We start from the raw sequence: 13,193 nt of genomic DNA on the forward strand, positions 1-13,193 counted from the left end.
AGGTGTAGATGTTTTTTTAAGAGAGAGGAGGTGCTGGTCATTAGCCAAAAATGAACTGGAGAGGTGCCTGTGTCCTTTTCATTTCTGAACAAACCTAAACCAAAGAACGATTAGACAAGAAGTGAGGGACATTTGCACCCCAGGTAGTCACCAGAGGACCCACAGATGTTTGGAGATGACCAAACCACTTTGTCAACCAGGCACCAACCTGTAGACCAACCTTCAGTGTAGGCTGGACAGACTTTGGGGAGGAAATTCGAGGCAGCATGAGCTTCACTGTTTTGTAGTGAGCTGGGTGATCTGCATGCTCTATGAGCCTCACTTCCTGGGTCTATGAAACGATGCACACTTGTAAATTACCATGTGCTGGGTTTTCACGGCTCTGGGGAGAAACAGCAACAAACCAGTGACTGAGAAAATGGGCAGATGCACCCTGCGTTCTGCTGGCTCAAACCCAGGTGTTCATAGCATTTTCCTGCCTCTCAAAGCTCTAGGAGGCCGTCCTTCCTTGCCTCTTCTACCATCTGCTGGCTGCAGCTGTGTTGTGCATCTGCCAACACAGGATCTTCCCACTCCTGTGAGTCTCTGAATTTGCTAATCATTCCCATCCTTTCTAGTGTTTCTTCCAAAACAATTTATATGCATTTGAGTGAGCTTGAGTGGCAGACGCCAGAAGACGGTCAGAAGCTCTGGGTCTGGAGTCACAAGAGGGGTAACCCATCGATATGAGCACTGGAACCAGATTCCTGATCTCTGACAAGCCTAAGGTGCTCAGTCCATATCCCCTGCCCCGACTTTGGTGTTTTTCTCAGAATTCAAGTCCAATAGATTTAGGACCTCCTCAAACATACTGTGGTCTTATTTGAACTTAAATTAATTTACATGTGCGCACACACTCACAGACACACAGACACACACACACACACACACACACACACACACACACACACACTTACATTTACAAGGACTTTATTTCCAATACAGGGCATATGCTCCTATTACAGACTGGCATAGACTGGGGCACACTGTCCCAGTAAGTACAGTGCCTGTCACATGATGTGGTCAGTAAAGAGATGTTACACTTTTTAGCTATTAGCTTTCTTTGAAGCTATCCACACTGAGGCTCAGGGACATCCAAAGGGAAACACTATGACAGGGCTCCAGAGCATGAGTTCCATCATTAAACACATCACTTCTGCCCTTTGAGAAGGAACTGTGGGTAATGGAGAGAGGGCTCATCAGGGAAGAGCACTGACTGCTCATCCTGAAAACCTGGGTTGGACTCAGCTCTCACAGGGAGCCTCACAACACTCACTTAACTCCAGAACCAGGGATCTGCCTCTCTCCTCTGGCCTCTATATTCACAGCATTCGTGTGATGCCAAACAGGTCATGCAAAGACCCACACACCTGCATGCTGCATGGCAGGTCATGTGTTGATCTTCCCCTTACCATTCATCAAGGATGAGGGCCCACCATCAAGGAGAAGAGCTTGCTCACATCTCTATTGCTGATGTTTTCTGTCTTACCCTTCCCAGAGTCAGAGAGTTCCTCACAACACCTCTGTTTTCTGGCATGCATATTTGCATATTGGTAACCTTCACACAGTGGCCAAGAGAATCACTTTCCCTGGGAAGCTATTCAGATGCCTGCAACCTTTCTCATGGTGACAAATGGTTCAGCCTCAGGAATCATCAATCATGCCAGAACATTCGGGATGTTCTAATTCAATTATGATGTATGTCCAGCCTCTGAAAATCAGGGACTATTGCCAATGCAAGGGACAAACTGAAGACATGAGGAGAACAGGGATTCCTTTAGATCACTAGAATATTTCAGGAGGCAGATCACCTATGAACATGCCAGAAGCGTCTTACAGCAGCCCGATGTGCAGCAGAGGCCTCAAAGGCAGCATCATGCCCTTCCATAGTGTGCTTTAAACTTCAAAACCTGTAGCAAAGATCCCTCTGTTGGTGAGAGTCTTGGTACTGTTTGTGTAGTCAGGAACTCAAAAACCTTTCACCAGCATCAGCTGTCCCATCAGCCTCTTTCTGCCTCTAGGGACATCGATGTCACAATAAGAAACAAAACACACACACACACACACACACACACACACACACACACACACACAAAATGAATAGGATTGTTTCATGAAGTGCAAACAGAGTCATTTATAAGGGTTTTTGGTACCTTTTCTCAAAATGACTTCCCTTGAACTAGAGGTATTTGACAGTGGCTACATCACTTGCTTGATCGTGCAAGGCCTTGGGTTCCATCCCTTTATATCATCCCTGAAATAAAGAAAAAGCATCCTGATTCTACAAACAAGAGCAAGAACTACACTACATTCTCCTATAGCTTTCCACCCTTTTGTTGGAAACCTGGAGTTCAACAAATCTGCTCTTAAATCAGATTTGTGTATAAGCTGATTGTGTGCATGAATCCCACCTTGCTTACAAAATCATCTACTAATACACATTTAAACTCTTTTAACTTCAGAAGTCTTAGTGGCCACTTGGCCATTTCCGCATCAACATCTGTAGGGGTATGCAGGTTGCCTGCCTCTGAATAAACAGTCCAGTAGTTGCACTATGGTTAACCTTATGAAAACATAAAACAGTAACAGAGTTTGCTTGGTTGCTTGGCTGGTGTCCTTGTTTATGGGCTACTTTTATGACAGTCTCCCTTAGCTAAGCCTAAATGCAAAGTCACCATGTATCCAAGTTTCTTGACAGTTCCTGTGACACTGAGACCTGCCAACCTGAATTGAATCCCCTCGTTCCATCCTGCAGGAACACTCCTTAGGCAGGAAGGTAAACAGTTCAAAATAGCTTCAGGCAGTCCCTGAAACTGATCAGACTCACTAGGCACCTCCTTGCTAGAGTAAGCAATAAGAAGCTGAGCATCCCTCACTGACAAGCCAAGCTGCCAAGAAGACTCTCAGACCAGACCAGCTGCCTGGAAGAAGCGGAAGCCAGCAGAGCTGCCTGGAAGAGGTTTAGACCAGCTGAGGCTCCTGGAAAGGAGACTCTCCAACCTTTGAGCTGTTGGAAGACTGTGCAGTGTGCTCCAGGCTCCCAGCTTTATGAGCTGTTACCTGTGCTTGGGTGGACTTTGGTGATGCAGCTTTGAGACTTTTGTGCTCCTGTAAGTAAGTAAGCCCTCACCCATATTCCTGTAAGTAACCCTAATAAAACTCACTGAATCACCAGGATGGACTTTGGTGGTACCCCTACTTTGATCTGTCTTGCTGCTCTACCCAGGAATAGTGTTGTCATACAGCACCAAGGATGACTTTGTACTTAACCTCCTGATGACTATGACTACAGCTGCACATCACCCAGCCTGAAGTAAATATTGAGGTTGACTCCAGTGCTTGGGGGCATACCAGGCAAGCATTCTACCAACTGTATACACCCTCAGGACACTGACAGTTTTCTGACATGGGTATATTATTTAACATTCCCATCACCTCTTAAAAACATTGGAACGTCTCATTGATTTATTTATTTGTTTGTTCACTTCGTTCGTTCATTCATTCATTCATTAACTTATTTATTGCTCAGCATTAGTATGGCATATTAGTTTTAACTGATCTTGATAAGTATACAAAAACCTACTTTATTTTGGTTTTGCCTATCATCTTCCTCATGACAAAAGATGCTAAAATTCTTTATACAGTTTCTTTGTCCAGTTGAGTTTTGTGATCTTTAAAATGCCCACTCAAATATCTTGCCTATCTTAAAAAGATTTATTTTATGTTAGTTATGTATAGTGTTGTGACTGTACATGTGCTCACCAATGCAGTACCAGTGATGACGAACAGAGGGCGGAGGGAGGAGCTCCAGGGAGGTTGTATTGCAAGCTAATGGTATTCTGGGTGCTAAGCAACCTCTGGACTTTTGCAGGCCTTGATTTGTTTCTATTATGTTTGATCTTTTTCTCATTGATTTCTATCTGACTTTTAAATTTGAATTATTGATCTGTATCAACTGTAGGGATGAGCGGTATTCCCCGCATGCTTATGTGGTGCCGTGAACATGCCCACCTGCTCTTTGCTCTCCTTTTCCTACCCTCACCCTGATCCTCTTCACTACTACTGCCTCTTCTCTCATTATGTCTGTTTCTTTTCCTTTAAGTCTTCATATTTGAGGGGAAGTATGCAATACTTGTTTTTCTGTATCTCTTCTTGTGGTTTCTGTTGCAAATCTCTTCCACATATGATCCCTTCTGTGGTTATGGGATTGGTGAGTGGCTGTATTCATCCTCTTTCCACATTTTCTTGAATTCATGGACTTGCACCTGTGGTATCATTGGAATTTAATCTTCAGTTCTTTTCAGCATACTCAATTCATCCCTCTTGTCATTAGTTCGAGTCATTTCTTTCCCTTAATGCAAACACCATTATCTCATTTTTGTTCTATTTTATTTTTTATGTATTTTTGAAGTTTTGAAACCAGGTTTTATTCTCGACCACTGGTGCATGTTATGGAGACAAGGCTGACCCCAAACTAGCCCAGAAGCTCCTGCTTCAGACTCCAAGGGCTGGGTTGCACATGAGGACAACACACCCGATATGTTTATATTTATTACAGCACAGTTGATTCTCCTATGTAGAGAATTTTCTAATATGTACATAACGACATTTTTCTCCTTCCTAAGCCTTCTCACTTCATTTCTGTCTCTTGCTTTATTTTACTACCTCCCCTGTGGCTTTAAATACAAACCTTCATGGCAAGCAAAAGCTTTTGTCTGTGGTTCCCACAGAACCATTTCCAGCATTGCCCTGTTAAGGGAGATCCTGCATTGTTCTGCAGCAGCTGGTTGGATTCTATTGTGTTAGCACCTGGGCCTTGATCTGCCTTTTGTGACCGCTACCTTTTATGTCTGGTACCTTCTGTTGCAAGTATGTGAATCTTATCTGGGAGTTTTCTAAAGGTTCAAAGCCTATGCAAAACCTAGTAACAGGATAACTCAGCAAAGTAAGATGTCCTGTGACTTTGGAATTGCTCTGACTTTTGTCTCTTTGAGGAGCTTTAAATAAGAGACTTCGTATGGAAACTGACTTGCTAAAGGTGTGAATTGTGTAACAATAAAATATCCTTTTGAAAAGGTAATCAGTCAGTTCACCAGAGGCTGACTCCCCTGCTGTCTCAGAAGTCTAGAATTCATCCAAGAGTGCCTCTGTTTCTACTTTCCATGGACATGCATAAAATCAATGCCTGATACAACATTTCCCCATAATTTTCTTGTTCCTTAAAGATTTTTATAGCTGCACCTCCCAAATAATAAAGGTCCATAGAGATGGAGTGATCTCCATGAATGGTTGGCAACCAGTATCAAATTTCTTTCCTTAGATATAGAGACAAATTGTATAAATGAGATCCCTATTTTTCTATTTAAAATGGAAGATTACACTGATTGGTATTTGAAACAAGTATCCTGATATAAAACAGACTTTTATACCCATATATTATGGTTTTATTCAGTGTATGGACATGCTATGACAGGTGTGTGTTTGTATGTGTAGGTGCAGTGTATGCCATCTTCCAGTGCCAAACTGTGCTGGCCTCAGAAAATCAGGTGTGGTATGTTCAGTTTGATTGTACGCTCTGGGAAAGGCATGGGAGTTCAGCACTTAAAGATATCAAGCAAAGAAGAGACACACACTGACCACCTCATAGCATCAGAATTTTGGTGCTGTAGCACCCAGCTCTTGCGTGTTTGATATGGCTTTAAAAATAATATATCGCAGAGCCCAGTGTGGCACAAGTGAGCTTGAATTGCTAGGATCTCAGAGTTTGAGGAGAAGGAAGAGATGTCCTGGGCCATCCTAGGCTACATTATGAAATCTCCTCAAAAGTAAATACACATTCCAGACTCTTTTACTTTTTTTTTTTTTTTTAACCAGCTTTGTTTTTTTGAGACAGGGTTTCTCTGTGTAGTTTTGGTGCGTGTCCTGAAGCTCACTCTGTAGACCAGACTGGCTTCAAACTCAGAGATCTGACTGGTTCTAACTCCCAAGTGCAGGTATTAAAGGCATGCACCACCACAGTCCAGCCAGACTCTTTTTATAAATTAAGTATTTTACTGAAGCACTGTGTGTTTAAATTAAACATATCCTTTATATAATTTTACTTTACTAGTGAATAATAATGTGTTATCCCTGCACTGGATGTTTCATTTTGGAAAACCTCATAGATATCCAGGCTATGAATATCTTTCTGCCAGTACACTTTTATCTCATTATATTAATAATGTAAGTACTTTGTGTTTTTCTTCCTTGACAATATCTTTGTATGTAGTTCAAGCTGCCATAGAATTCAGTGTGGAGCCCACCCTGGCCTCCCTTGCAATGGCTCATCCCTTGCTTCACAAATGTTGAGATTATTGATGAGAGGCCAGGCAGCCTGCTAATGAATTTTTCATAGACAGTCTCAAGAGCTACATTAGTTTCTTAGTCAGCTGTGGCTGCCAGAAGCACAGAACAGAAGGTAGCTGAAAACTATTCTTGACCATGTTGGACACTGAAGGTCCGAGATGAGAATATATCAGCATCATTAGAGTGTGCTGCATACTATCTTCCTGCCTGGCAGATGGCCTTCTCCCAAGCTGGTATGTCTTCACATGCTTCAGAGACCTCCACTGGGGTTCCTTAGGCTAAAGGCAGGAACTTAATTCATCCTGAGGTTGCCACCCTCAGGACCTCATCTGACTGCCTCCCCCTGAGCACATCTCTTAACACCACCACATTGTCATGCTGACATGAAGCCAGCCAAGCAGAAGTACAAAGGCAAGTGTTGTCTGAAGGACAACATGGCGGTGAAGGTTGCATTGCAGTGTATCGAATGCACTCAAGATTACCATACCTGTAAATGTTTGCATTGTGTCAACTGAGTCAGGTGCATGGGACATATTCCACATTTGCATTTAAAAGGTCATGGTACCACCAGGCAAGGAGGAAACACATACACATAGAGGAATAATTCTTGAGCCACCTGGTTGGTATGGGACAGTAGCTGCTGGGTTAACATTTGCAACTCTGCAAGGGGCCTGTAAATTCACAACTGCACAATCTCCTTACATAAGCAAGATTATCATATTCATGACGTTGACGCATTCACGTCATGTCTTTCCGCCTAGGGGTCTCTTTCCATCTCCAATTCTGATTTTTACAGTTCTTATGGTTTGTTCCTAGGCCCTATTTTAATTGCTTCACACTCTGGGTGGCAACTAAATCGTGTCATTTACAGTGCTGCTTTCTGTACAAAGCAAAGATGCTGGTGAACAAATGTTCATCATGTATTTAGCCTGACAACTGGGTTCGTGCATTACGCCTACTGTCCAGCTTCCTCTTCTTCTCTCCAATTTTGGAAACTCTGGTTGCTTTCCCTTTTTATTTTTGGACACTGCCCTGCATCGTGTAATACTTGGTAAGCTTCTTCCCACTCCCCTTTTCCACACTCTATTCAAATGATCATCTCTTGGTATCCTAACGCAGGAAATCTAGAGATTCCTTGACATTTACTCTCCTGATATGGATGGCTGACAGTGAAGCTGCAACATTCTAAGAAAGCACGGCTGTGTAGTCCGCTCCCTAATACTTGAGGGGTTACTATGGGTGCCTGAAAGCGTCCACGTCGGCAGATGGAGAGAGAGCTAGTCCTTCTCTCAGAGACAAGAAACAGGAAATTGTGTGCACTGCAGAGCTAGCTCTCAAGGGGTGTCCACGTCCTAGGGTCTGGGAAGGAAAACGCAGCGGCAGCTGGCGAGGGAGGGACTGTGAATGCGCACAGGAGAACTCCATTATTGATCTCCTAGTCTCTGGTGATCTTGAATTGCACCATCACCAAAAGATGCCAGGAATCCATTATCCTCCCAGACGGTCTGACTCTTCCTCATCAGCGCCTAGGTAAGCTAGGTTCCCTTCCCTGTGCTTTGGACTACTCCCCTGCAAAAGAACCACTCCAGAAGCAGTGGCCTGAGTCTGCCCAGAGACACGCCTGCGCACTGGCGACCACCAAGGTCTGCGGACCCTGCGGCGGGCGGCACAGGCTCTGCAGATGCTCTTGGGCCCCACCCTCGGCCCGGGCCCGCCTCCGCTCACACGCACTTCCGGCGAGGCCTTGGCGCTGACAGCCTTTGTGCTCAGCCGACCCTGCCCCCCACCCCCAAAGCCCAGCCGACCGCCGCCCAGAGCCCCACAAGGTGGACTTTTATCTCCTTCAGGAGATGGACCTGATCTAGTTTTCCCCACGGCTGGGTAGAAAGTCCTAAGGGTGCCCTTTGATGAAGTAGTTTCTTCTAACTCAGAAAGAACAATAGCTAATTTGTAAACCATGAATGCAAACAAAACTAAGACCACCTTGAAACGTTTTTAACCCCTCATTCAGGGATCCAACAGAATTGACCCGATGCTTTAGTAAAGCCATGGACACGTATGCTATCTTGCTTCTCCAGGAGTGAAGAACTGAGTGCCAAACCGTGCTGGTTCCTTTAGAGCCAGATCTTGCTGATAACTTCAGGGCTCATCCAAGCCCTATTCCTGTGGTGGGCAGGGAAAAGCAGTGTTCCTAGTTCCTTGCTGATTCCTTACATGTATCGTGCTCAAATGTGTCTACTACCTCTCACATTACTAGGAAAATTTAAGACAATCCTTAAGTCAGCTTTGCGGTCAATATAAACACACAGTGCAAGCTGGGCAATGGTGGTGGATGCCTTTAACCCCAGCACTCTGGAGCCTGAGGCAGGAGAACTGCAGGTCGGAGGCCAACCTGGGTTGCCTATTAGGGAGGCCATTTCAAGAAAGGCCAGCCTTGGGTTGGGGAGCTGGCTTTGTGTGGAAAAGCACCTCTGTGTCAGCAGGAGGGCCTGAGTAATACTTGATTGAAATGGCCTCTCTAATAGGCAACCCAGGTTGGCCTCCGACCTGCAGTTCTCCTGCCTCAGGCTCCAGAGTGCTGGGGTTAAAGGCATCCACCACCATTGCCCAGCTTCCACTGTGTGTTTATTAGTAATACCTGAGTAAGGTCCCGCAAGTGCTGGAACAAAAGATGTATAATACCACGTCTACCTCAGGAAATCTGTATCTTCACCATCCTGCAGAGTATCAACCAGTTTGGGGGCTAAATTCACGATCCTGTTATGTATTTTCCCCATTGCCTAGAAAATCAGGACTCTATAAATGCCTTTTTAAAAGATTGATTTTTCTGTTAGTTCCCTGAGTAATGTGTTAAATAACACTGATATAATTCACCAACAAGTGTGATATTTGTGGTTAATAATAATTAGAGAATTCAATTTTAATATTTTTAGAAATCAGGAGTCTTTTATAAGAAGCCTCCTGGTTCATACTAGTCACATGGCTATAGACTGATATGATATAAAGATTTACTCTGTGGCTTCCAGCAGGATAACAAAAGGATTTTATAGAGGTTAATATAAGTCAATGAATAGCAGCCCACACACATACCTCTTGAACAAGGAAGGGCTCCTCAGCAGGGGAGGGAGTGTGGGGGTGGGGACTGTAAGATGCCATACCAAGGAAGACTCAATTTCTTTTTAAACAGCATCTGACATTTATTGAAAGTAAGGAAGAGGCTTTGGGACAAGTAGGGCAGACGAGCTGGAAAGAGCACAGGGGTTACTGTGTTGAACAAAGGCACACACACCAGAGAGACAGCTGCAAATTCAAAAAGAAAACTGGACTCTCAGGAAAATGAACTGGTCCACTTGACAAAACGAGAGACAAGAGATCTCGGGGAGCAGGGTGGGAATGGGTCCCGCTGAAGGTGAATCAATGTCCATGGGCTGTGGGTGGCTCAGGTACCTCCCACGTGAGTCCAGAGCCTTCAGGGCAGCAGTCCGTCCACGTCCACAGATGGTGGGTGCAGGGGCTTGAAATGGCAGCGGCAGGGCAGGCCTTGTGGGTAGATGGGCACAGGCTGTCCACCGGGCAGGAGGCAGTCGACAGCGTCTGGCGGCGGGCGATCTGTCCGTTATGTGACAGGGCCCCATCCTGATGGCAGCTGGAGCCCAGGACAGTGTCCAAACGTGTCTGGGAGGGGCTGGGCTGTCAGCCCTGGGAGGCATTGTGCTCTCCAGAGCCAGGCCCCACAGCGACAGCAGCGGGAGCCTGGAGAGCTATTCTTGGAACAAAGGCAAGGAGGACATAGGAGGGACACGGGTGCGCATGCGAGATCTCAGAGGGGGGGAGGGGGGCTCGGGAAGGAGGGAGGCGCGGTGGGAGGGCGCCCAGGCGATCCTGGCTGCAGCGATGCGAGCTTGGCAGCAGCCCACCCTCGCAGAGCCCCCGCCCCAGGCCTGGGGAGCTGGCGGCCTAGAAGTCCTAATTCTCCTTCTCCTCCTCCTCCACCTCCTCCTCCTTCGCCTCCTCCTTCTTCTCCTCCTCCTCCTTCACCTCCTCCTTCTCCTCCTCCTCCTTCACCTCCTCCTTCACCTCCTCCTTCTCCTCCTCCTCCTCCTCCTTCACCTCCTCCTCCTTCTCCTCCTCCTTCACCTCCTCCTTCTTCTCCTCCTCCTTCACCTCCTCCTCCTTTTCCTCCTTCACCTCCTCCTCCTTTACCTTCTCCTCTTCCTTCTTCTCCTCCTCCTCTTCCTTCTTCTCCTCCTCCTCTTCCTTCTTCTCCTCCTCCTCTTCCTTCTTCTCCTCCTCCTCCTTCTTCTCCGCCTCCTCCTTCTCCTTCTTCTCCTTCTCCTCCTTCTCCTTCCTCTCCTTCTCCTCCTTCTCCTTCTTCTCCTTCTCCTCCTTCTTCTTCTTCCTCCTCTCAATCCTCTTCTTCCTCCTCTCATCCTCCTCCTTCCTCCTCTCCTCCGCCTGCTTCCTCTTCTCCGCCTCTATTTCTTCCCACCCGTCGTCTATCCACCCGAACACACGCTTCATCTCAGCCAGGAAGCCTTTGTAATCGCTTAGCAGGGGGCTTTTCTGCTGGATGTAGGGGATCACCCACGCAAGGGCCCGGCCCTTGAGGCGGGTGATGAGGAACGTCACCTTGACTTCGTCGCAGTCGAAGGTCTTGTCGTCCACCATCATGTAGGCGCCCGTCTGCACGATGAACTCCGGGAGGCGGTCGGTGTGGCCATCAAACAGCTCGGGAAACGGGATGGGGTTCCCCGGACGCGGCCTGTCACGCAGCAGGGTGGGCCAGGCGATGAGGGCCTTTGTCCACTTGATACGGCGTTCCATGGCGCTGCGCTCGCTCTGCTGGGCTCGTGGCGGGGTGGCCGGGCTCTGCAGAGGACCGCTGGGCTTGGCGACGTCGGCTGGGCTTCAGAGGCTCGGCTGAGCGCAGAGGCTGTCAGAGCCTGGGCGTCGCCGGAAGTGCGTGGGAGCGGAGGCGGGCCCTGGATCTCAGGAAGAGGAGGAGCGTGTGGGCGGGACCTGTGCTGACTTCGGCGCTAGGGTGATCTCATCCTACAGGGCTATGTGGTTACCTCAGGCGCTGGTCCTGGAAAAGCACTAACAGGGTTAGTGGAGCATAGTGAAGTGTGCTCAAGGCTTTCACCAAGAGGGTGTGGGGAGAGTGTAGTAGCTCATTTCAGTAATCCCAGTACTTCAGAGGTTGAGGAAGGAAGATTGCCATGAGGTTAAGGTCACTCTGCCTACAGACTAAGACCCTGGACTGAGAAAAGGAAAATTGCTGGGGCTGTAGCTCAAATGGCTTGCCTGGCATGCTGCAGACTCTGAGTTCACTCTCTGGTAGCTTGCTTTGTGGGTGTGGGGGTGATCACAGGCTGGCCTCAGTTTCCCTAGGCAAACAGACAATGGTGGAAGTTTGTATTGAGGTCACAACTGGATGTACTGTGTTGGGGAGTATGCATATGTTCTGAGATTGAATTTAGTCTAATGTATGTATTCCCATCTCATATTATTTTCTCTTATGGGTTCCTTCAAAGGGCCTGGCCCTTGGTGCATTGGTTTTAGAAAAATTCATCAACCGTTTTGTAACATGTCCTTGCATATACCTTAATCTGATGATGCCTTGTAATTAAAATTGCTTACTTTTACTTGGCATATCACAGAAAGGATATGTTTCTGTGTGCTGTATCAATGTGTTCCTGGTATCTATATTTTTTTCATTTATTTTTGAAATAGGGTCTTCCCTTATCTCCCAGGCCAGCCTTGAACTTTTAGCGGTCCTCCTGCCTCACCACACAAGTTCTGGGATTACAGGTGGGAGTTACCATGCCCAGATTTGGTATGGCTTCTACCAGAGTAAAACAATATTGGAATGAATGTTCCATTCTGGAGCCTTAAAGGATAATTGCTTCCCTGTTCTTTCTGGTATTGCCAGAATCAGTTCATTATGGTTGCAAAATTGAGGTCTTTTTCTTGCTTTATAAATTTCAGTCATTCCCAGCTTGTAGAAGACTATAACATACTTCCATAGCCTTCTAATATTATGAGTTTTTGTAATTAGATAGTCCAGGATTACCTAGTTTTAAATCCATCTGATCTGTACCAATAGTTCTGCAACCTTAATTCCCACTAGCATTATCTGTTCAGGTTCTTAGGACACAGGTAACTCTGGTGCAAAGTTAGTTTGCCAATGCTCTTTTTAATTAATACAATTATTTCTTACTGATTTTTTTCTTGATAAATTAAACTTGTACCAGGCATTATGGTTTTTACCTGAAACCCCACTAACAAGAAGCTGGAAAATCTTGAGGTTGAGACATGGCTGGGTTTTGTAATGAGACTATCTCAAAAAAGCAAACGCTGGGCCAGCAAAATGACTCATTAAGTAAAAGCCCTGATGCCCACATGCCGCCATGCACATGCCTGCCCGCACACATGCACCATACACATACACACACACACACACACACACACACACACACACACACACACATATATATATATACAATAACAATAAATATATAAATAAGATATAGAATGTATAAAATATATGTGATACATAATATATATAAATATTAAAAAGCAAATGCTGGGCTAGAATGTAGCTCAGTTGGTAGCTTGCCTACGTTGTATGCACAAGGTCCTGAGTTTGATCCCTAGCACTATATAAATTGGGCATGATAATCCTATGCATTTGGAGAGACATTGGTAGTTCACTGCAAGCTTTGGTTACATAGTGAATTGGAGACTAGCCCTGGGCCACATGAAACCCTGTCCCAATCAATGAAAAATGTATCCCTAGTAGCACAGTA

The 13,193-nt window shown here is 45.9% G+C and overlaps 1 protein-coding gene across 1 annotated transcript; it reads right to left on the reverse strand.

The window, feature by feature from the left end:
* Positions 1–9,556: 9,556 nt before the first annotated feature.
* On the reverse strand, positions 9,557–11,366 carry LOC143271021 (uncharacterized). The gene has a single exon (XM_076562813.1). It carries the CDS (start codon positions 11,206–11,208, stop codon positions 10,351–10,353), a length of 858 nt encoding a protein of 285 aa, XP_076418928.1. The 5' UTR covers positions 11,209–11,366; the 3' UTR covers positions 9,557–10,350.
* Positions 11,367–13,193: the final 1,827 nt, after the last annotated feature.

Source organism: Peromyscus maniculatus, chromosome X, assembly GCF_049852395.1.
Source record: "Peromyscus maniculatus bairdii isolate BWxNUB_F1_BW_parent chromosome X, HU_Pman_BW_mat_3.1, whole genome shotgun sequence".
NCBI classification, from domain to species: Eukaryota; Metazoa; Chordata; class Mammalia; order Rodentia; family Cricetidae; genus Peromyscus; species Peromyscus maniculatus.

Coding starts and splice junctions, on each gene's coding strand:
- LOC143271021 (XM_076562813.1), bottom strand. CDS start 11,208: ATGGAACGCCGTATCAAGTGGACAAAGGCCCTCATCGCCTGGCCCACC.